Source organism: Acanthisitta chloris, unplaced genomic scaffold (genome assembly GCF_000695815.1).
Source record: "Acanthisitta chloris isolate BGI_N310 unplaced genomic scaffold, ASM69581v1 scaffold32036, whole genome shotgun sequence".
NCBI lineage: Eukaryota > Metazoa > Chordata > Aves > Passeriformes > Acanthisittidae > Acanthisitta > Acanthisitta chloris.
Genome location: NW_008676987.1, coordinates 1 through 24,624, shown reverse-complemented (window position 1 = coordinate 24,624; position 24,624 = coordinate 1). Strand labels below are relative to the sequence as shown.

The 24,624-nt window shown below is 38.5% G+C and overlaps 1 protein-coding gene across 1 annotated transcript; it reads left to right on the top strand.

The window, feature by feature from the left end:
* Positions 1-475: 475 nt before the first annotated feature.
* On the top strand, positions 476-21,406 carry TMEM87A (transmembrane protein 87A; the record flags this gene model as incomplete). The annotated part of the gene is made up of 19 exons (XM_009076345.1): positions 476-608; positions 4,087-4,184; positions 4,956-5,072; positions 6,744-6,797; positions 6,897-6,953; positions 8,253-8,388; positions 9,054-9,115; positions 10,692-10,875; positions 11,668-11,767; positions 12,503-12,596; positions 13,812-13,880; positions 14,931-15,039; positions 16,162-16,220; positions 16,474-16,577; positions 16,917-16,990; positions 18,195-18,256; positions 19,440-19,495; positions 20,679-20,709; positions 21,063-21,406. Coding segments are annotated over 19 exons (1,641 nt in total), but the record flags the coding sequence as incomplete, so codon positions are not given.
* Between the last annotated feature and the right edge of the window lie 3,218 nt (positions 21,407-24,624).

Here is a 24,624-nt window from a genome sequence, read left to right as displayed (position 1 = left end):
AAAGCGGGGCGGGCTGTCCCCCTGCAGCGCGGAACCGAGAGAGGTGTGGGCCGCAGGGCGGGCGAGGGGATTTCGGCATTGTGATACACCTGCGTGCTTGAGGTTGTGCTGTGGAAGGCTGCTTCGCCTCGCGTTAGATCTGCCTTGACCAGGCAGTGGGAGTTACGTGTGCTTTCTGTGAGGCTCTTGAGCTTCAGGGGCAAACTTTGAGGATGGTAATGAATACTCCCGTTCATTCTCAGAACACAAATTTGTGTGGTTGGATAGTCCAGACTGTCTCATCAGCAAGAAAATGCTAATCGTTTCAGCAAATGTCAATGTGAAATTGGTTCCGTTTGCAGAACAAAAAGCCCCAAGCCTTTCAAGCCATCTTTAGGAGTGTGTTGGAGGGGTGGTGAAGCATGACTGGAAAGTCCAGTAAGTCTGGCTCCAGATTTGGCATTTGTTTTCGTTATTGTATTGTCTTAAAACTCAGAATGGAAGATTATGTTTCCTTAAGCTCAGTGACATTAAGGCTGCTAATATATCTTCCTTTTTTGTGCCTTTGCAGGGGAAGAAGTTTAACTTTGGGAAGATTCTCTTCAGCAACACCACTATTTTCCTGAGATGTAAGTGGTTACAACAGATTAACCTGCCCTCTCTGCTATTTGACACCCCTCCTACTTTAACATTTGGGACTCAAAACGCTGTGAAGTGTGTAACTGCATTGGCTGCAATGACAGCTATTCCAGCACTGTGTAAAAGCCATAGCTCTCATATGGTTGGGTTTGTTAACAGCCTTGAAGTTTCCCAGTTGTGATCTGTTTAGGCTGTAGCAGAAATGAATATTGTATTCGGGCCCTCTCGGGAGAGGGCAAGATGGGCAATGGGAGTAGCACTTCATTTCAGGTAGTTGGTAATCAGGCGTGGGATGTGCTGAGCTCTACTGTGAGGTGTGCTTTTCCTATTAAAGATTTGCTACATTTCTCTGTCTGGGAGGTCTGGTGCTAGCTGGGACAGGTGCTATTCGTATTGCAGGGTGACTGATGCCAGTGTACAGGAGGCATTGCTTTCTGAGGCCTTGTCCCGTTTTAGCTCAGTGCTTCTGGGAGTGGTAAGGGAACGTTGCACCCTCTGGCAGAGCTCTCCTGAGAGGTGTTTTCTCCTGATCACAGTGCGTGAGTGTGCTACAGAGCAAACGTGTTTGCAGCCTTCCTCTTGTTTCTGTGTATTGCTCTGTGCTGATCTGGCCAGGTCTGTGGGTTATGGAGTTTGTAGGTTACTGCTCAGAGGAGAGTTTTTATGAAACACCCTCTTTCCTGTGAACATGTGGACAGCATTTAGATAGCAATAAGATGATGTAGGTGACTTGTGGAAGTGACCAGCTGATTTAGAAAGGCTTGAAATCTTTGCCGCTCACTTTGAGCACTTTAGAGGGGTTGTTTGCACCAGTTCTTAGCATGGGGGGGAAAGCGGTTTGGTCTCTGCTGATCCATTTGCACAGTGCCTGTGAAGGCCCTGCTGCACGTGTGTCAAATGAGGATGTGAAAGTCACTTTAGAGACAATGAGTGGAATATGTGCCTTTATCGTGTCGAGATTTGGTTGCTGAAGTGATTGTGCTGTTTTTAAATTGCAAGTTAAGGTATCATGAGGATTAGCTGATGCTTCTTAGTGAAATTTCTTGTTGCTGTGCTCTATGATGTTTAGTACTTACTTTACTGTTTCTCAGGTTTAATTTCTAGCACCTGCCCTTCTTGGGACAGTGTTTCGGAGACAGTTTGTTGAAGTGCTTCCAATAATCCCACATGAATCTGAAACATGGGGGTAGTATTTGAGTGGTTTTTAGTGAAGATCCATCGTGCCAGGGTTACAGTTTTCCCACTTGTCAAGTGTAGCTCAAACGCTGTTGTTCGCATATCGCAGTGAGACAACTGCAAGTGTGCAGCTGCAGGATCAAAATGTAGAAATCTGCTGTTTGGGGAGAGCGAAGGGGGGTTTGAAAGGGCATTTGGAGCTTTGGTAGGTTTTAGGATTTCTTGTCTAAAGTTTAATAGGAATAGTGTACTCATAGTAACACGGCATCTAAGGTATGGGTCCCTGGAGTGAAGAGTGTGGTAAGTCTAATCATGCCAAAAGAAGGAACTATGGCATGGAAAAAACAAAATTTGCTTGTTATAAGGCAGGTTTGTAAGACAGATCTGGCAGTAAGAATTATATCTCCTAACTCCTGATGTGGACTTCTATTATTGCTGCTGTCAACCTTTAAAAAGGCATTAAGTCTTAAAATTCTGAAGTGAAGACCCCTGTTTTACATACCAGTGTGATTACAATATTTACTTGAATTTTCATAATGAATCACTGAAAGAAGAAGTAATAAAAGCTGGGAACTTACCTGAATTCTCAGCCTAGATGATGATTAAACTGTACCTGATACTGGGAAACTTCAGCTTTACATATTCTTTCTTTTTTGCCTATGTGTGTGTGTAAACTTCTCTCTTCTTTCATTTGCTGTCTGTTGCCTCTTCCATCTGCTGTGTGATGCCAGTGTGGACAATGTGACCCTTCTTGCCAAACATGATTGCTCATGGTTTTGGTGAGGACCTGCATCTCCTCCTCCACTGCCTCCTTTTATTTTCCCCCCTTTTTTTGATTGTTTAGTGTGTGTGGTGTATTGGTGTCTGATGCTTCCTGCTTCTGACTGGGAAGACTGCCACTGCCATTTAGCATTGTCAGTAATGAATTTGTTTTTACCTACTGCTTTTCTGGAGTGCTATTCTAGAAGGCATTTGCTCTGGGATGCCTAGGATCATTGAGATGTTCCTCGATCAATTTTATTGGAAGAGCCTTTGTCATCAAAGAATTTGCCATTTACCCATGCCACTGCAGTGCTTGCATTGCCTTGCTTTGTTTGTTGTGCCCTCTGCAACATCTAGGGTGACATGGAGCATGTATGTCTTGTTTTCATGCTTAGCCGAAGGTGTCATAAGGAAGCTCTTACTTTCCAGTGACTGCATTTCAATCTTGTGCTTTAATCTTTGGTATTAGAAACTCAGTTGTTGATTTTTTTTTTAGCTCCACATATATGTGCTTTAGTAGTTATGACATTTAAGGTGGGATTAATCTATTAAGACTTCATGGCAGGGTCTTTCTTCTATTTGAATTTTTAAGCTGCAGTGGTCAATATGGAAGCATTCATTAAAAGCGTACATGTAACAGAAGTTGTAGGTGCCTAGTCTGAGATGAATGTTGCCTGTAAAGTTGTGGGAACTTCTTAGCCAGTGCGAACAGGGTGTTAAGTCAAAAGAGTTTTGCCATCTGTTGTCTGGGAAAATGCAAACATAATCATCTAAATGGCTCTTCCAAGACTAAATCATTGCTGCTCATTTTGTTAATGAGTGAAGCTTGCCTTCTTAATGTGAAATACCCTTAACAAGGCTTTAGTGTAAGAATGAGATTTGAAACACAAAGTATGTGCAGTCTCTCCTGATTAGGGTGGAAATCTTGTTTCCCTTTTCATGCATGTTGTTCTCTAATAAATCGCTGTGGAAAGTTTGTCTTATTGCTGTTTTAGGCAGCACTGCAGCTTTGACTGTGTGAGTGGCTTGTTTGTCTTTTGGGGAGAGGGGTGGATGTTCACTTGCAAAATGTTGAACTCTTAATTTATTTTCTTGGAGATGGTATTGGTATGTTTAAATTATATGTGCAAATTGCTCTTAGTATTGTCCTGCTCCTAGCTCTCCCTGCCTGCCTTGTCTCCCCTCCATCTCCAAAAAGAAAGTCCTTTTGTGTATTCTAATCACTGGGTGACACTGCTGTTCTCTGGTATTTGCAGTTGCCTTCAGAACTAAAAGTGTGCAAATGATCTTCAGCTCATTAATAAATTCTGTAATGTTATAATGGAATTCTATTTCCCACATGCTTCTTTCTGTCACTGAGCGGTAATGGCTTACTTGAGGAAAATGTTTTATTGTTTTGCTTTGAGTTTCATGTTTAAAATTTAATTATGGTAGTTTAGCACAGAATGGGAGGAAACATGTGGGAGACACATGGTGTCTTATATGTTCTTATCTGGTGTCTGATTTTCTGGTTGTTTTTGTTTTTTTTAGTTGAAGGGGATGAAAAAGCTTGTGATCCCTCCCAAGGTTTCAATGTCACGTGGTACTTAAGATATTCTGACTGCTACAATGAAGTCTTCAACTTTGGGGTAAGAATTGTATGGAAACAACATAGGTTATGATTTTTAGGGATAAGTAGATCTAGGGGGAGGGGCTTGGGGTTGTCTCGCTTGCATCCACATTGCAATTTGGGCCTAAAAGTCACATTCTTTCATTAGAAGATAACAAATTTCTGGAGTGGAAAGGAGTTGATCAACAACTAGCTGCAATTACTGACTTTTCTGGGTTTTGGGTAAGGTGTTTGTCAGAATTCTTCTAAAACCAGGAGCTTAAATAAGTGCATGACCTCTAAACTGAGGTGTGTGAGTTTAGGGTAGTTGAAAATATTATTTACAACCATGCTTAATGATCATGAATAGAAAAAATCGGATATTTTCCTGTTTACTCTAAATTCTGTTCTTTATGGATGCACATTCCAAGTATTAGCAATTTACACAAAATGTATATGTGGTAGAACACAGCTGTGCTTTATATGGTTTATACTTTTCCATGTTTACTTAAAATATTTATTATGGCAGTTATAACTGCTAACCTAACATAGGACCGAGTCTTTGATATAATAATGTAGAGTTTGTTTGTGTAGACTGAGGTTTATGCTGGCTGCTGCACTTCCACTGTGTTAATTCTTACTTAAAGCCTGTATGGGGTCTTTTGACCCTTGTTTTAGTAGTTTTGTGTGGTCTTGATGGCCTTTATCCTATTAAATTCAGTTCAAGAGCATGTGCAAAATGAAGTTGTGGAGCTCTTCAGGTCTTGCAGCTGCCTACTTTGATAAACCTTTGATATTCTATGTTTGGCAGGATGAACAAGCAGATAGCTATTTTGGGACTACAGCTGAAGAGCATCCGGGTTGGTCAGGTTACTATGCCACTGCTTCTCTCCTCTTTCCAAACTGCTCTGCGCTTTTCAGACCTCAGGTATGGGTAGAAATTTTACGGTTTGCTTTGTTGTCTTTTACAATATATACCAGAGAAGGTGGTAATTCCTGTTAGATGTGTTAGCATCCCATGTAAGTAGCACTGTAGGTTGGGAGGTACTTTTCACCTGTGATGGTGATTTCTTAGTTATGCTTTACTTCTGATTTGCTATTCAACAGCTGGCTCAACATTGGTGGAAAAAACCCAAACCACTGTAAAGTTCAGTGCTTCTTTTTGTTTGTGGCTCTGTGTTCTGAATTTCTTTTGTTTACAGGAGGCTACTGCTAGTTGAGTAGAAGTGTGAATCTCTGGCAGCGGAGTGAGTCTCCCACTAAAATTTGGGTTGATAGAGGGCTGGCATTTATTGCTCAGATAATGTTCATTTAGAATAATGGAAATGAAAGTGTGTTGAGCACTGATGGCTGGTTAAAAATGAAAAATAGTAGTGTTAAAACATGTTTGAAACAAAGTGGAAGTGAGAAGACAATGCAAAACAGCATAGGGAAGTATGGGCAGACACCTGCTCTACTCTAGCTGTATATTATCAGACAAAGCTGTGCAATCATACTGATGGCAATACCAGTATAACATGCTGTCTTTCTTTAATGGTGTACTTAAGAATTCAAGGCAAATTGTGGAGTGTTGCATCTGTGTTCAGCCATTTAGACAAAGGGTTATGGATAGAGAATACAGGGAAATGTCTATTGAACTATTAAAACTATTGAATGTAGTGTTCTGAGTTGGCCTTTGGTTTTGTGTGGGTTTAAGAGAAAAGACGTGCAAAAAGGTGACTTGAAAGGAGTTTTTGGTAATCTGTTTGCATGTCTCTTAATTTCTTTGATATGCGAAAATGGCTTGGAATGGTTTTAAAAAGAAAGAAATAACTATATGCTGCCTGCTGTTTATACTTAATAATATGGCAAGTGTCAGTTTACTATTGGTTTTGTAGAAGAGATCTTGTGGATTTAGCTGTGTAATGTGCACTCAGGCATCTTAACTGTGTGTTCAGGTTTGTGAAACTGGGGCTTTAAAAGTCTTTAAGTGACTTTTTATCAAATTACAGTCTACTGAATTTTTAACAAAATACATTTCTCTTAGATATTTATTTCTGAATTTCACAGAAATTTCTTATTTTAATTGTTCAGCTTTTTTCTTGTGGTATAGCAGTTTCACTAGATAATCATGATAATTGGGGAGAGTTTGCAAAATCTGAATCTCTAATAGGCACCCACTCATCTAGGGAATTTTTTTGGCATTGATTAAGGCAGAAATCTCAGAATCCTGTTTGTGTCTATGTAGACTTCATTAGTATTGGGGATACCCAACAGATGCGTATTTGGAAAATAAAATTAACTTCATTACTGTCACATCTGTGGATTATAAAAATAAATACCTGTTATCTGAGGGGAAGAAAGGCAGCACTCAAATGACAAAATATTAATCTTAAGTATTCAAGACTCCCTGCACAAATGCACAGTTCTTTGAGTTAGAAAAATGAAAGCTCTCTAATACAGCTGTTCAGAGAATAATCACATTTACTGGAAGCTCTTCTGGTAATGTCATATTAATGTGTAAAGTGCCTATAAATGTTAAATTTATATATAAAAATATATATAGTTTATTGACACTATAAAATCTCTATAAATGCTGTACCTTTCTTGTGTCTTGCAGATTTTCTATAAAGAATTTGTTCATCCAGAGCCTCTTTCACCTGAGAAACAAGAGGTAATTTTTCTTTCCTCATAATGAGTGAGTGTAATGATGGAAGAGATAGTTTTGGCATATTGATTTATCCATTTTTCTGTGATGTTTTTTTTTCTTAAGGGCTTGAAAGACAAGAAGGAGAGTGTAGGAAATCACACAATGGTGACAGATAAAACTGTATGTATACTGAATTTAAACATGACTTGTAATCCAACAGTCTGGGTTTGGTTTGGTTTCCTTAATCTATATATCTTTGAGTAAGAAATTACTGGTAGCATATTCTCTTTTTTTGACAACTGGAATTTTTTAGCATGAAACTAGGTAGTGCTGTGTGGAAAACAAGCAGAGTAACTGCTTTTCTGTATGTGACATATAGAACTCATGTAATTCCTTGTGTACTTACAGGGCCATTTACTTTAAAACTAAAACACAAATAGCTGTGTGTGCAATTGCAAAATAAGGAATCTGTGCAGCAAGAGATGGATTTAAAGGCAAATTGGTGTATATATATTTATCAATTTTTTTTGAGTTTACTGTTTTTCTGTAGGTTTTATTTTCAGTCAATATTGGCCTAAACTTTTTTTGATACATAAAATTCTATTTGGTTTAGGTTTTGTAGTCGGGAGGTTTCTTAAAAGAAATGCATACTCTTAGTGCTGAAATTCTCTTGGAGAGGCCATTAAAAAGTCTTTGTGGAAGTTCTGCTGTAGTCATATGAGTGGCATATATATAGATAGTTTTAACTTTAAAGCTCATGGTAAATATTGCAGTTTCTGAGATGGCTAGAACTTCTTCAGTTGTGAAATTAACGTTTTTTTATGCTGAAACTCAAATCTCTAATTTGTTTTATGGTGCAAATATTTATCTGGACAAGCTTCCTCTGTTAGTTCATTGGAAGGATTTGAGTCTTAGAGGTATGAGAGCAGGTTGCAGAGACTGTAGTGATAGTGTCCACAGGAAATGACTACTATGGAAATGTTTTGCCTTTCAGCTACCTCTTCTGTCTTAAATTTTAAAATTCAGCCTTCACCAGGGAGCTGAGCTATATGTAAAATTCAGCCTTCACCAGGGATCTGAGCTATATGTAGCTGTGCAGTACCCAAAAAATTGATTGCAGCAGGAAATAAGTATATCTGTGATAGTCTTAATGCTTCTAGACTGAAAACAAGGAGTAGGGTGCTTTGCTGAAGTCTTTCCAGTTTCTTTAGTGCCTTTGAGTACTCTTGCAGTAAGCCAGTATTAAATTTGCACCTCCAAGGTCTTAAGGATTCTTCTGAATTGGGACAACTAAATTTTAAATATTATGCCTAATAAATAAACTTAAAATTTACATATGAAATATTTATTAGCAAGTTTTAGGTCTTAGAAGAGAAGACCTTTATATTTACAAGATAGATATAACCTATATATGGCTAGTCTACTTCTGTCTTGTCTTCTGGACTGTGCACTGTTTACATGTAGACATTTTATTTTCAGGCAATGAATGCTATTATCAAAACTTGGCGAGATGGGCCATATATATTTATTGTGCAGATTGGATATACAACTACTACCATAGCTAAAATGATGGAAAAAACAACACCTTCCTCGTATCAGAATAAGCTCTTTACAAGTAAGATATCTGTTTGTATAGTAAACTGAAAATACAGCACCAGTTTTATGTATTACCAGATTGAGTGTGTTCTAAGGTACTTTGAATATATACTGTATGGTTCAATTTCATAGGACTGTCTTTCACTTGATATAGGTGTAAGTATTACTACGAAATAGTGATTGCTAGTCTTGAAGTTCCTAAGACTGTTGGTTTGTGAGTTTACTTGTGGAAATGAAGAATCCCAAGCATTTTAATTTTGAGGCTTGGTGTTTTGTTTCAGAAATGTGCACACCAATACAGTGATTTATATTAATAAGCTCAGAACATGTAGCATACAAAGATTGTAATTGTTACCCTGAAATTATATTATAGTATATCTAATAGTGCATTGATAACCTATTCAAACTTTACACAAGTTTGAAAATCCCCTTAAAAAGTTAACTTATGTGTGTTTCTGAATTTTACCTGTTAAACATGACTCTTCAGCAAAAATTACTTTTAAGTACTACCATGAGTTACTTGGTAATAGAGCATGTGATTTTAATTGTATGCTTTTAGCTGAGTGTGTTATGAGTACAAGTTAGATTTAAAAGCTATGTGAAGATAGGAGTGAAAATCAGCTAAGTCCTGGCTTCCTCCTTTTGTTTCATGTTCAATTTCGTTATTGGATTGTCTTTTGACAGTGACAGTAGAACTGAAGGGGCCGTATGAGTATCTCTCACTTGCAGACTATCCTTTGATGATTGTAAGTAAACCAGCTTTTCTGTGACCTATAAAATTACTCATCCTTTCATCCTTTAGGAAACACAGAGCCAGTGTCTCAGGAGGAAAAGTTATTTAGCAGAGGCTGTTTTTTGGTTTTTTGGTTTTGTTTTGGGGTTTTTTTTTTACTAAATACAGGGTAGGGAAAACAGACATAGATTTCAGGCATTTGCACATACCATTAGTGTTATCCTTACCTGGACTGTTTGAATTAATGGATGTTAATTTGTAGTTCCTGAAGTTATTAGTATCATTAGCTCTAAACTGAGTGTTTTTACTGATGCAGTTACTCTCCTTAGCTCATATCTTAGAAAATTTTCTTTTTCATGCTTTTGTTTGCGGCTACCCTTTCATTTGTCACTGCTTTCTTTGTTCTTTTACAGCTTAATCTTTTTTCCTCCACTGGCTGTCTTACATCCCACGAGGAGGTCTTTAATACTGCCTCACGGCCAAGGCATAATTGAACTACAAAGAGCTAATCCCCTTTTTGTTCAAAGGAGTTATTGACTTGGTTGCTAGTTTCCTCTGTTGAGAAGACAAAAAAAATAAAAGAACTTCAAATGTTTATGTAGTGTAGACAGACTTTAGCTAAGAATCAATAACAAGTATGGTCTCTTGCCTGGCTATTGGCAAGAGTGAGCTGTAAATAGTTAAACCTGACAGCATTTCTGAATTTCTGAGGGTTTCAGTGGATTCTGCAGCTAGTTTCAGTGTTTACTTGGTTTAAAAAAAACCCCAAACTTCCTTCTACAAGAGAAGACTGCTAGATTGTAACTGTCCTATACTTTGCTTAAGTACTTCCTGTTATTCATTTAATATTTTACTCTCTCCTTCTATTCCCTACTCTTAATCTTAGTGTCCTTTTTGAAAATTTACCTTTGTTTGGTGTGATGCTGTCATTTAGAAAATTCAGCGTTGAGTAGTATTGTTGAGCTTACTATTTGCTGTAGGAGACATTCTGTGAAAGTTCTTCTGAAGCAAGTAACACTAAGCCAAAAAAAATAAATCACTGAATGTTAATGAATTATCTAGGTTTCTTTTTCAATTCCAGATTTTTGAACAGAGGGCTTACCAGCATTAGTTGCTTATCTCTGTTCTGTGGAATGGTGTGTAGAAGTGATCTGTAAGTTTATTTGCAGAGTACTGTACGTGTATGATGAAGTTAGTAATAGAACAATATGTGAGGAGTACAGTTTCTAGTACTTGATGATTTGCTTGAATTCTTATTGGAGGTTTTGAAATCTAGTAACATATGATACCCTCTCTGGGAAAAACTGCCCATGAATAAATAGGCAGACTACTCTTCAGGAGAGAAATTGCTCAGAAAGCCAGTTACTCTGATTCCCTTTGTAGGCAGTGAAAAGTTAAACTGTTGCTGTTAAAGAATCCAGAGAAGAGAAATGAAACAATGCTTGTTTCTAGTATCTTTTATATTTAAAAACTTGCAAAGTTGCTATGCTTAGGGATAAAAGAGCCTTGTCTTACAATTGTGGAATGGAAATGAAATTTTTTTTCTGGGTCTAAAGTTCCTGTTTCTTACTTCTTTTTGTGTGTAATAGTTTTTCATGGTGATGTGTATTGTGTACGTGTTCTTCGGGGTTCTATGGCTTGCATGGTCAGCCTGTTACTGGCGGGATCTCCTGAGGATCCAGTTCTGGATTGGTGCTGTTATCTTCCTGGGAATGCTAGAGAAAGCAGTTTTCTATGCAGAGTTCCAGAATATCCGCTACACAGGGGAATCTGGTAGGTGGCACTTGGGTCTTGCAGTTTAATTGATGTGGCATAGCACTAATGGCTTATGCTAAATTGGGGTGACAGATACATATTAAGTATGTGATTACTTGAGGATGGTTTCAAAACAAACAGGGAACCAGAGTTTTTGCATTTCTTATATGTTGTAAACATGGTGCTCTGAGCTCAAATATTGTTGCTTTCTTTAACTCTGAGTGTAGTGTCTTAGGGATGTAAAATGCTAGTTTATGGAGAGTCTACACTGTAGTGCTGGATGAAGTTTAAAATGGTACGACAGTGTAGTTTCTAATTTCGGACAATTAGTATTGGCCTTGGAAAGAGGCTTTGAAACTCCTTGTTCAGCATGTCAGCATTGTAGATAACTCTTCAGTCCATAGCCTGATAATACATCTTAAGAGATTCCCTCCACATAAAACTTTGGGACTCTGGTTTCGAATTTTCAGGCTGGATGTATAGAAATGAAACTCTGCAAGTAAAATGTCATTCTGACTTTGCTAATTGGCCACACTCATGGTACAGAAGGTTTTATTGGTTGACTTGTTTGGCTGATCATCCAGGCTGATCTTGAGGATAAATGTTTAATGAATCCTTTACTCTCCACTTTCTGTGGATGCAAAATTTTTATGCCAAGTGATGTATCAGAAAATCTAGATGTAGGTTATAAGAAAATTGTACATTTTAACAGCCAGCTTTGTCTCCTCTCATTCTACAATTGCATGTGGTAGTTAATAAAACAGAAATTACATTTTAATAACCTAGCTTCCTCCTCTTTGCTTTTGGTAGTTCAAGGAGCAGTAATACTGGCAGAACTTCTTTCTGCTGTGAAGCGCTCGTTGGCTCGAACCCTGGTCATCATAGTCAGTCTGGGATATGGAATAGTCAAGTGAGTAATTCTTTCGCTGGTTTGTTGTGTTCTGTTAAAAGGGTTTTCACTTGGTTTTTAATTACTTCGGGCAGTATTCATCTCCCCATAGTTGGCTAGTTAAAAGGTAGGTGTTTTAGTTAAGTGCTGTAAAGATCTAGATTTCTTCAGTGACAGTTCCATTTTGTGATTACTCTTCTTTCCACCCACGCCTGTGTACTACTGTAGTAATGGGTTTCTGAGTCACTGTTGAGATACTCCACTGACTGGAATGGGAGCTTTATGTGCCTGCCTTCTGGGCAAGGAGGAGCTTCTAGAAATGGGGGAGGTCAAGAATCACTGACAGGGGAGGGAATCTGCTTTATGAGGCTCCTGTTGCTAAGATTGCTGCTCATCTGTCTGTCTCCAGCTGTATTCAATGGTAAAACACCGTGCTGTGTGGTAGTGGAAGCTTTTGGCAAGTGTGGATGTGCTGGGGGAAGTGGTGAAGAAGTGGAATGAGACTTCTTGAAATGGTCCATAAAAAGCTGAACAGGTTAACTAGGAAACAGTTGTTGCCAGTCTCTCCCTTAGTCACATCATATTGTAAGACAAAATGAATAGTGAGCTTTGAGCACCATAATAAGATCATTTCTAGAAGTGGCTTGTCACAAGAACCTTTTATTCATATCCTTCATATCTTATATTAGGCTCAAGTTGACATGACTTCACTTTTTGTTCCCCACTTAACCTGGATTTCATTTTGTTTTCGTACAGGCCTCGTCTTGGAGTTACTCTTCACAAAGTAGTTATGGCTGGAGCCCTTTATCTATTGTTTTCTGGCATGGAAGGTGTTCTTAGAGTCACGGGGGTCAGTAATAACTGCTTGAATTTTCCCATATGCCACAGACACCACTGGCTTTATGTAGTTGCATGCTAAGGAAAAATTCTAGGGCTGTGCTAAAAGGGAGCAGAGATAGTGAAGTGGTTAAACTTTTGAGTCTGTGGATATGGATTATTGACAATTATTTAAAGTTTGATGTCTTCTCTGTTTATTAGGATGTAATTGTGTGTATTTTGAAATAATTGTCATCATTTTGATTAGTCAAGTTTCAGCCTGAACATTTGTGTCAAATACTTTGGATTAGGTAGGGCTAGTTGCAGACACAAATGTATGCTTGGGTTACCTGGCCATGAAAAAAACCCCAAACAACCCAAGAATAAAAAACCCAAACAATCTCCCCTTCCCCCCCAAACCCCACAACAAACCAAACAAAAAACAACAAACAACCAAAACCCCACCACTCCAGTTTTGGAGGCTGTGCCTGGGGAAGTGTGTGTGAGTAGTGCTACTACTGGATTCATTAAGAAGCATATCAGGATGTATATATCTGTTGTTCTGGTTTTGGTATTTCGGGATAAAGTATTTAACCTGTCCTATATTTGGTACTTTTCCAGTTTTTCTATGACACTGTGGCTCTGATAGCAAACTTGGCCCTGTCCATGATTGATGCCTGTATTATTTTGTGGATATCCTTTCATAAACTACAGATTGCTACACAGTTACTCACAGCTTATTATTTCTGTCTTACACTTAGAAGGAATAAAAGGTGGTTTGCTTCTTTTAATTAGGACTTTGATAGTTTTTGATGTACACACAGAGGCAAGTTTTGCCTCTTCAGTCAAACTCATGGTTGCCAGTGGAGCTTTCAGTTTGTCCATGGATAGCGTAAAAGATTTAATTACTACATCTCTAACAAGCTGATTGCTAGTTTTCTGTAGCAGAAGTGGCCGGAGCAATTAATCGCAGCAATTGCCTCAGCAGAGGCTCCTTTTAATGGTGCTGGATTGACTTAATCTGGATACCTGCTTCTTACCTTGCTGGTGGAGAACTGACAATATGGCATTGTCAGTTCCTCTCTGTGCATTGGGCTGAACTCTTGGCTCAAACCCTCTGTTTCCATAGAAAACTTGGGAGCATTGTGGTGGTGTATGTGTGGTTTTGCATAAAATAGCCTGACCTTCCTCACTTCTGTACCTTGTTTTCTTTTCAGTTTGTTCTTATCGGCTCTCTCTTTGTCTCCAGGCCCAGAATGATCTTGCCTCCTTGGCTTTTATTCCCCTGGCTTTCCTAGATACTGCCCTGTGCTGGTGGATATCCTTCACTGTTTTAGTTGGTGTGGTGTGTTTCCTTTTGGTTTTTTGTGAGTCTTTTTGGCTGAACTTTTTTTTTTTTAAATTAGCTGCAAGTATATGTTTTTTCTACTTCTGGTAAAAGTTATAGAACTTCTGTAATTGAATGTTCAGGTAATTTTCTGCTACCAATTGGTTACCTAGGTTTTCTTGCACTGAATGTATCGCTGTTAAAGCTGCTTCTGAATATAGTCTGTCTGTTATCAGTCTGTGATTGCTGAGTATGAAATTAATTTGTTCTAGTGTAGCATGCAATGGTGCCATAGTAGTACCCTTTGGAGAACTGACTCAGTTTATGGTTTGAGGAGAAGGTTGCTTGGCAATATCAAACCTAAGTCTTTCTGTAAAATTTGAACTAATCTTGAAGTTGGTGACACAATGGGACGGTGTTAATTTTGTGGTGTCTTGACATATTGCATCCATGCAACCCTAAGCTGGTGTGACTTTGGGAACTGACATCAGTTGCGACTTGTGTATAGCAAAATCCTTCTGAAGTGTTTTTAGTGAAAGTCAATCACAAAACTCTGTTGAAAATATCAATATCTTCCTGCTCAGCCATGACAGCCACAATTGTCCCCTCCCACGATGTCTCTCCTAAGCACTTGCTTTGTCACTGTGTAAATAAAATTTTTAAAAAAGTGTGAAGGCAGCTGTATGCATTAATTGGATGTTAACTCATTTCTAGTTCAGACTTGTTTTTTCATTTCTCAGAAGTACAGCTGACACTTTTGGAGAAATGGGTCATAGTCTATTCTATGATTCTATGATAGTCCAAAGTAGATGCTTGCATACCATCTTTGTGTGACAAGTTCTAGGTGTAGATGACTAAATAACATGAGAAGGACATATTCTGCTCTTTAGTACCTTTGCCATAAGATGAACTTTTCTTCTACTGAGAATGGTCTTTTTAGAGGGCTAAGTGTGTGGGTGGGAGAGCTGTTGATCATAAGATCTGTGTCCTAAGACTGTGACTAGCTTGCTCCTTCAGAGGCTTTTCCTTGACTTTCCATACATATTCATCAGCTTAACTCAAACAATGAAGCTGCTAAAACTTCGAAGGAATGTTGTGAAACTGTCTTTGTATCGGCACTTCACCAACACGCTCATCTTGGCAGTAGCAGGTAAGCAGAAAATTATGTCAATCAAATAAGACCACTTTCCATTTCCATATATGGTTTGATTTGGCCACTAAAGCAAACTTTCCAGTTCGCTGACCTTTCTGTAAATACAGTCGAAGTACTTGGTGTTTCTAAAATTTCACCCATTTCTAACAGTGTGTCTTTGCCAAGTGTTATTTTGATATTTCAGAGACAGTGGATTATTAGTCCTGATGTTAATAAGATCAGTAGTTTTCTGCAGCTCTTTTAATGGTGTACCTTAGTCCCACTTCCGGCTGCAAGAGATTATTATCCTATGCTGTTAACTTCACAGACACAGTTCTTGGCAAAATTGCAGTATCACTGTATACTACAGGATTTTTAAGATGTCTGAAGACCAGAAATATTCTTGGAAAAGCTGGATTCTTAGTATTGCAACATAAGGCCCTCTGTATTCTGGAAGAACACAGATTCAGATTTTTTTTCCATTTCTAGTAGTGATGAACTTCAAGAATAAATCTGTTGCTGATTCCACATGCCCTGCTATCGGTACAGTGAGCAGAAAACTTCTAAAGGGTGCACTTTTTTATTTAAACAAACAAGCAAAAAGTGCACTACTTTTAATCAACAGCTCTGATTAAATTCCTTTCACCACCTGGTTCTTAGTCATCTTAGAACACCTTAGTAGAGGGAAGTCTCTTCTAAAACTGGTGAGAGTGTAGTTTGAGCATTAGAACTCTTGTAGGTTGAGATCTGAATGCTTACGGCATTCAGACAGATCAGATTGTTCAGTTACTGCAAGGTAAGATTTATTTGTCAGCTGTAATGAAACCATGGTTTGGAGGCTAGATGAATGTAATACAAGAATAATGAATAGGAATGAGGAGTTGGCAAAATACTTCGTATTTGATTTACTCCTTGTGTCTCTGAAGAAACAAGACCAAAACATACTGGTCTGTGCTCAAATTACTGTATAAGGTTAGTGCGTTAAAGGAATCTCTTCTTTTCCAAAACTAGTCAGTTGAATTTTAAAACTACACTATTTAGGTCTTTGATCTTTGTTTGTGAAACACATTCCTGTTAGTAGGATTAGTAGAATTAGCATCTTGTGTAGTAATAAGCAGCTTGTTTGTTTGAATATTGCAGCATCTGTTGTATTTATCATCTGGACCACTATGAAGTTCAGGCTGGTGGACTGTCAGTCGGTGAGTTTATATTGAGTATTTTCTACAATTGCTGCCTCTTGATAAGTTTACATTTGGCAGTGAGAGTGGGCATTCTGGAGCAGATTTTTCTGTGGATTATGTCTAGAGCAATATACTACATGCTAAAATTCCCACTGTTGTGGGTAATGAACCTGTTGGACAGAGGCCTATAGTTCACCCTTGGAAAGAGCTGAGAACATGGAATTTCTTGCTTCACAACATTTTCCATCTGTGCTGCTGTTTTTCTTCACAGGACTGGCAGGAGCTATGGGTGGATGATGCCATCTGGCGTTTATTGTTTTCAATGATCCTTTTTGTCATCATGATTCTGTGGAGACCGTCTGCTAACAACCAAAGGTTCAGCTTTTTCGTACCTCTTACTTTTGGGAATGCTTGTTTATTCAAAGAGGTACTGGTGGGTGATTTTTAGTTGCTGTGCACTGATCTGTAAGTGTACTAAGCAGTGTGTACAGGGGATTGAGGAAAATTAAGTCTAGGAAGTCACATAGATAAAATCCAGTTTGTTTGCAATGCTGAACTTGTTTTAAAAGAAGACTTAAACTCTTGATAATTTAGTTTATCAGTCTTTAAAACAATGATACAAAACAATTAAGTCATATCAGTGTTGGGGTGGTGGATCTCTTGGGAGGCAAGAGAGAGAATTCTAAGATAGCTTTCATTCTTTCACTCCTAAAGGTTTGCTTTCTCACCCCTGTCTGAAGAGGAGGAGGATGATGAGCAGAAAGAGCCAATGTTAAAGGAAAGCTTTGGTAAGAGAAATAATTTTTCTGCCTAATTTCAGTATTGAAGAGACACTTCCATGGAGGAAGATGTCTTGTTCTCTGACAAAAAGTTCATTAGCGTTGGAAAAGCAAAGTCAATTGCCATTGATACATGAAGTTGTAGAGGGAAAAGTGGCTCTATGTTTAGTACTTACATTGCCTGTTTAATTCTGGGGTTTTTGGTTGATACTGGAAACACTGCTGCACACTAGTACTATGCTTTTACCACAGTGGTTGCTTTGCCATGTCCACTGGACATCATTTTGTTAAATATGTCAAGTCGTAGGTTTGAATCAAATAATGATGACAAGGATCTCTTGGATATTGTTGCTAGGCAGTGATTAGTGTGCAGTTCTCTTTTAAAATCCCATTTAAGAATTTTAATTTACTATCTCTTCTCTGAACTCTGTGATCATCTTCATTTTTCATGTTAGGGCCTAGCATAGGAATGTCCAGTGTAAACATATGGATGAATATGTTTATTCAGGGAACTGTCTATTGTAACACCTCTGTCTGTAAGCTATGTAAAAGGTAGGGCCACTGCTGCTGTCCACAAATCTGTTACGCTGGAATACAACCATGCTGTTTGACTTCTTTAGGAGCCAAGGAGGAGTATGTAATATATTAGGTGCATTTGTCAAACAGCTCTATCTGGCTGTCTGCCAGGCTGGAAGATGCATATTGCCTCCCAGTTTTTAAGTCAACCAGGTAGCTGGTCAGCAGTCAGTAGGTAAAATAAACTTGGAGGGTTGCTTTTGTCTTAGAATGGTTGAGTCTGGGAGGGACTTCTGGAGGTCATCCTGTCCAATCCACTGCTCAAGCCAGGGTCACCTAGAACAGGTTCCCCCAGAGTGTGTCCAGATGGCTTTTGACTATCTCCAAAGATGGAGATTCCATGGCCCCTCTGGGCAACTATGTTTGAGTTTTATGCTGCTGATGTCTGGTTTAAATAAAAGGACTATAAATTTGTATTTTTTAGGTAAGCTTACAAAATTGAGGAAAAACTAGGTACTCCACCTTTCAGGAAAAAATACTACACACCTTTCAAAGAGAAAAGCAGTCTCAATCTTGTCTTACTCTATGTCTTGGAATCTGATGAAATATCCTGAATGTCCGCTCAACACTTTTACTTACAGTCTATGAACAATTATACTTCAGTCATCCCAATCTTTTTTTCTTCTTTTGTCTTCAGAGGGAATGAAAATGAGAAGTACAAAGCAAGAACCAAATGGGAATGTAAAAGCAAACAAAGCTGTGAGTATGCTCTCTCTACCTCGAAGAATTCGTCTCTTCTTTGATTGCCCCCAGTAGTAGCTCACAAATATGCAAAGTTTTCAACCTATAAATGTGAGAGTGTGAGTGAGTCAAAGTATCATAAGGTTACAGTACTTCTGAAAAGAAAGTAAAGACAAATTTTTTAAATCAGATTTCCTGTAGGTGCAATGAAAACTTTAGAATTCATTCTGTCCTTTAGGAATGTTTGCACAATCCAGTATAGGTAGAACTATATAATACAACAGTCTAATAATGAATAATATGTTATTTTAACAACTTTGTCAGGCTGAGGGAAGCTGAGCCGTATTTTAAATAAATTGCCTTCTAAGTTTGAGATTTGCGGTTCATTACTTGTATGGGCTGATTTGGTATATTGTTATGTACCTACCTAAATACTTTGTGGGAACATGCATTTTTTCATAAGCAGAGATGTTTTCACATTCAGCTAGAAGGTAGAAAATGTCTTGGAATCTTTTCATGGAATGAATGCAGAAATTTAAAAGTGGAAAGAACCTGTAAGAATTCATTGCAATAGCAGTAATAGTTTTATTGTTAACATTGTTTTTCTCAAAGGTTGGTTGCAACTCTCTACTACTTAACTGAGGATAACATGAAAATCAACCTTGTTTATTCTAGGAGTGGGGGGTATCAGAAAGGGTCAGTTCCACAACTTCAGAACAAGTGTCCTCCTGCTGTGAATTAAGATATAGGAATGAGAAATCCTGACAATAATTTACCTTTGATAAATCTAATTTGTGTTTTTAATATTTTTTCATCTATTAACATCTTCTAAAGGTAGTGTTCTTTTGTGTGAGATTAAACTAGATTTTGTACATAACCAAAGTGTCCTGAGGGCCTGCTTGCCCTAGTCACAATTAGACTATTACAGACTTGACAGCAAGTTATAGGTGGATTTTTTTTTTTTATTAATTTCTTTTTTCTTGGAATGCGTTTTCTGTAATCCAGAAATCAAATCGAAGGTGAATTGTGTATTTTTTTTTTTTGTTTGGGCTTTTTTTTATTGGTTGGTGGTTTGGTTTTTTTAATTTAATAACTGACATGCATTGGGTTTTGTCAAGTAGGTTGAGAAGAAAAAGGCTTGCATGTGACAGCATTTTGGGAAAGCTAACTTTTGTTTTCCACTTAATTTCTGTACGTGTAGCCAGAGGATGACCTGAAGTGGGTAGAGGAGAATGTTCCTTCGTCAGTGACAGATGTGTGAGTATTTTTACAGTCACAATAAAAGTGGGTTCAAATTTGTGAGCTTAATTAATCTGTGAAGTTCAGTTTTGCTATGAAATATTTGGACATGGACACTGACATTTTTAGGATGCAAAAGTTATTAAAAGCAGAATAGATATGCACAGCCCACATAGCAGACTGTATTGCCAGAAGTGTAAAAATGGCAACAGACATTCCAATAAAGTTGGAAAGTAAATTGCACTGTTCCATGCTTTACATTCAGCAAGATATTCAAAGGTATTTTCAGAGCACTGAATAGAAAGAGGGGGTTGGTTTGTTCTGTCTCAGACTGTGAAACCACAGACTGGTTTGCACTTCACTAAAGTTAAAACAAAGTAAATCCAGAAAACAGTGTTGCTTCAGTCAGCATGTGTTCAAGTCTGACAGACTGCAGACAGTCAAGTGTAATCACGCTAGGAGGTCAGAAGCCAGTGCCAGGTGGAACTCTGTCTCTGCTGGTGTAAGAGCAGCACACAAGGGAATTCTGGCGGATGCTCTTAAGTACAAAACTTGCTTGAAGATAGGTAAAGACAAAAAATTAGGTGAAGTTTCAAGAGGATGAAAAAGTGCATTTTCTCAATTGAATTTGGTTTTTCTTAGTTCCAATACTTATTTTTTTTAAGACTGCTAGGATTGGTTAAGAAAAAAAAGGACTAGACAGGTATAGGCTAGGAAAGGGCACTTTGAGGTAATCTGCTGCAGGGTTTTCTGTTCCTGAGAGTGTGGTCAGGGTTGTGAGGAGTCGAGATCTCAGCAGATGGGAGGTCTATTGTAGTTGGAAAGGCTGGAGTACCTATGTAACCTGTTTGATTTCTGGGACATGTGTTTACAATATGGTTCTGTATTGTAAATATCTTCAGTGCAGTTGAACAGTATTCCTGTATAAATAATGCAGCTTATTTCATGGCATCTTGGAAATTGTTCAGTTTGTAATGAAAAGCTTAGAAAAAACAAGGAATTCCAATGTTATAAAGGTCATTGAGGATACTCCTTGGGCTCTTCCTTTTTCTGTGTCTTTCTCAGGCCTTTCAGTTTAACAGGTTAGTCTTCATTGTTGTTCCTCTGTGCCCTAAAAAGCAACATAAGATTGAAAATGGTTGTCAATAATAGGGTCTTAGTATATGCTCTAATTTTTATTTGTTTTTACACCCCACTACAGTGCTCTTCCAGCTCTTCTGGATTCAGATGAGGTCAGTAACAAAATCTTCAGTGGAAATTAGTCTTCTGACATGCCAAAGGAGTCATGAGTCAGCTGATAAGGACTCAGCTTACTAGAACTGGACTCTGATCTTGTCAATGCAGCAGTAAAATACTACGAGGGGGGAAGGATAGTGGGGACAATTATGATACAGCTTCTGAGAATACAAATGTGTTCTAAATATATATTCTAAAAAAAGTGGAATATCTGCTGTCTAAGTTGGAATCGTGACTTAAAATGTGTAGGAATCTGCATTTGTTGTGAATGTGCAAAGCATACCACCTTATTTCTGAGTAGTGTAAACCTGTTGAGTGAAATGACAACATTGGATGTTTTATTTTCCAGGAAAGAATGATTACACACTTTGAAAGATCCAAAATGGAATGAAGGAGTAGCTTTTTCCTATTGGAAGTGGAGATGGCTCTTATAAAGTTACCTGGTGGAGCAAGTACATCCTGCTGATTTGTTTCTTGATCTCAGCCTGGGAAGTTTCATGCTTTACTGTCATGTGGGTGTCTTGCTGTGGAAGAAGTTCACAAGGACATTATAAACCTTTTGGAAATTTGAATTTACAAAGTTGCTGCAAGTTTGGATTTTTAAGCAATTTACATGTGTACTATTCCAGCACCTTCTGTAACTTTTCAAATATTTAATCTGTGAAACTAAAATTCCTAATGTCTGCTTGAGGAGTTTATATTTCAATGTTACAATTGACACCTAGAGGGGAACTGCCTGTACCTTTCGGGGGGAGGGTGGGGACAGACAGAAATAAGCACGGAAGAAACAACAGACTAATTTTCTGATAGACACAACTGCTGTTGTATGTCATGTGTCCAGCATGCGTGAGAGGGTTTTAGAGAGAAGCTCCTGTTGATGAAGAAAATTAAGATACCAGAAAGGAAATATTTGGAAAAGTTACAATGATATGAGTTTTTAACAAAATTAAGTGCAATTTTATTCATAACACTGTGTATGAAAGACTTTTCTATTTTAAATGCCATTGACCTATAGGTAACAGCTCCCTAGAGCTAACACTTGCTGTTGTGGCACATCTCATTGCCGGCAATGTGGTGGATGCCTGGAAAAATGATTTGCCCCTACATTTCATGTGTTGCATGATTTAATTTAAAGAAAAACACAACAACAAATAAAACAACAAAAACATCACCAAACCCATTCCTGCACTGCTCCACAAGAGCTTGACGACGCACATTAAGCAGATATTAACTAGATGTCCACAGCAGAACTCTTCTCCCAGTACATGTAACATCTCCTCCAAGAGGTTGGCACTCTTAGGAGAAGATGGCATTGCTTTCTGGAGGGTGCAAGCACTGCTTACCTTACTTGAAAGAGGCTTTGTGAGTCCACATTGCTGGAATAGTTCTGAGTGTCTATAGAATTGCCTCCCATGTAAATGATTTGATGGTGCGCTTTCCTGTCCTGATTGGTCCCTGTGGCCAAGAGGTACTCTTGAGATCACTGGTGTTTCAGTCAAAGTTGCAGATTTCTGTTCTATACAATTGCTTTTTCTCTTTTTTCAAATGAAAAAGAGCTTTTGGGCAGTGTTCTGTTTTTATTTTTTGCTTGGCTGTAACAGCTACACATGCAATAACTTCCTCATGGAAACCCATTGTGGACTGTATGACAAAAGCTCTAATTCACATTCATAACCTTTAGAACTGGTGATTACCAGGCAAGTAGCAGCCACATGTCTAGGTAGCTGATGTGGCTGCTGCTGGAATGGCAAAGGGAGTCAGCTTTTCTGGTTCTTCACTCATAGCTGTGTCAGCAGAAGTGAACATGTGCCTGTACTTCATTCATTCCACTGTAAGGTCTGGCAGCTTAGGCCTAGTTCATCTTTATCAGCAATTCCAGTTGAAACATGGCACTTTACAGTAGAGTCGCTGAGGCACAAGGACACAGTATCTTCTTCAAGCTGTACTGTAGGGGCACCAAACCCTCAGCAGATGGGCAGAGAAGCAAAACTTTGGCTATAGCACCTCACTTCTAATTTGCTATGCTTAATTGATATAGATTAAAAAGAATGTTACTTCCATGTCCTTTGGGGGAGAGGAAATTTTGTGAAATGAAGCTACACAAGGCTTGCTATTTAATATTGGGGGTATTTTTTTTGTTGTTTGATTTTTTTTAAAGTCCTGTTGTTTTGGGTTGTTTGGGTTTTTTGAAACAAATAGGTAAAAATATTCTCTACTGGAAGCACAAAAGTTTGTATGTACTATTTAATAAAAGCTAGGTAAAGAGTAGAAAGGCTTACATTGTGTCCTTCCACTTGCTTACTACCTGTTCTCTCACATAAGAAGCCATCATCACAAAGCTCCCTCACTTTAGCTCTTTATCACATAGTGTATCTAATGCAGTTATTCCCAACAGTCCTTTTTTTTCTTGTTAAGGTTCACAGTAGAGTGGAAGTCTATTATTTGAAAAGCTAATATAGATAGGGAAAATAATAAATTTCTGAATGAAAGTAAAAGATCTATAAACAGTTCCCCCTAATTGTATTCACAGTTTAATAATTGAAAGCATAGCAGCAGTGTGGTGCTTTCAGCCTATGTCTGCAGTCATGCACACTCAGGCGATCTTCTCTACCCTCCATCCCTGTAGTCACTTGCAGCTGTATTTGAAATTGTCCTGAAATCCACAGGGGCCTTCTTGATACCTTGGTTAGTCAGTTTTGGTTTTTTGCTTGTTTAGTAAAGTTTCTGTGTCCTTGGAAGGTAGCATCTGATTCCCAGCATTGTAGCATGTGCATGCCATGCACAAACCTGAAAACATGGTGAAAAAAATGGTGTTGTTGACCAGCTTTTCCTTAAGGTGACAAGATATTTCTGGCTAGGAACTTGGAAGGAGGGGCTGAGTAAGAGGTCACATGGTGTGGTAAGGAAATGCAACAGGCTCGATAGGCACAGAGTGAGTCAGGATCATAAGACAAGGGGTAGGGAAGGGTGTGTAGGAACAAATGTAGGGTATGTGAGTTTGTGGGCTTTCTTTATCCTCCTGTTCGTTTTATATGGCATTTTATGTTGTATACTAAAGGAAAAGTATGTTACTTCTTAAAACCTGAAGAGGCCATTGCCTCACAAATAATTTGTTCTCCGGTAAAAACGGATTACAACCATTTGCATGTGAAGTCATTGTGATCAGTGTTACTGAAACTTAAGATTTCCTTTCACTACATATTGTGCTATGTCCCTTTTCCTTTTTTAAGGGTGCTAGATCAAAGAGACCAGGTACGTGCCTGAGCCATAACTCCTTTGGCAATTTATAGTTCTGGTATCTGCGAAGTGACTTTGCAGAGTTTTGTGCTTTAGCAAGGTTTCATACCTGAGCTGGAAAGAAATTGGATGCAAGAATATCATGTTTGTTCTCCCATTCCTGTGCTCAGCCTCTGTTTGCTAGAACAGTCATCTCTGTTGGCAAAGATGCTTGGAGAGCTTAGTGTCATGTGTGCTTTGTGTTTGGTTTAGTTCCTAGGTCAGTGATGGTGAATTTTACACCTCTCCATGACTAAAGTAAATGCAACCATAGTTTATTCTGGATGGGACAAGATAAGTAAAAATTTCCTCGTGGAAATTGAACTTCACTGGCCAAGTTCATGGGGTGAATTCATTACAGTAAAACTTATCCAAAAATAGACATTAACTTGCAAGATATACCTTGCTGTTCTCAGTTGGTTTCCTCAGGTTGTGCAGGTCAGTTTTTTGCCTTTGTATACCAGGGTGACTTTCCTACTTGCTCTGGTTTATGCCAGCCAAAGCAACCACACACGTCCCATACCGACGCTCTAGGAAGACGAGTGTTGGTTACAGTCTGTGCCCCTTCTGGGCTGTCTGAAGATGCGCACGGGTTATGGCAGGGGGCGGGGAGCGAGCCCCGGCGTCGCCACTCC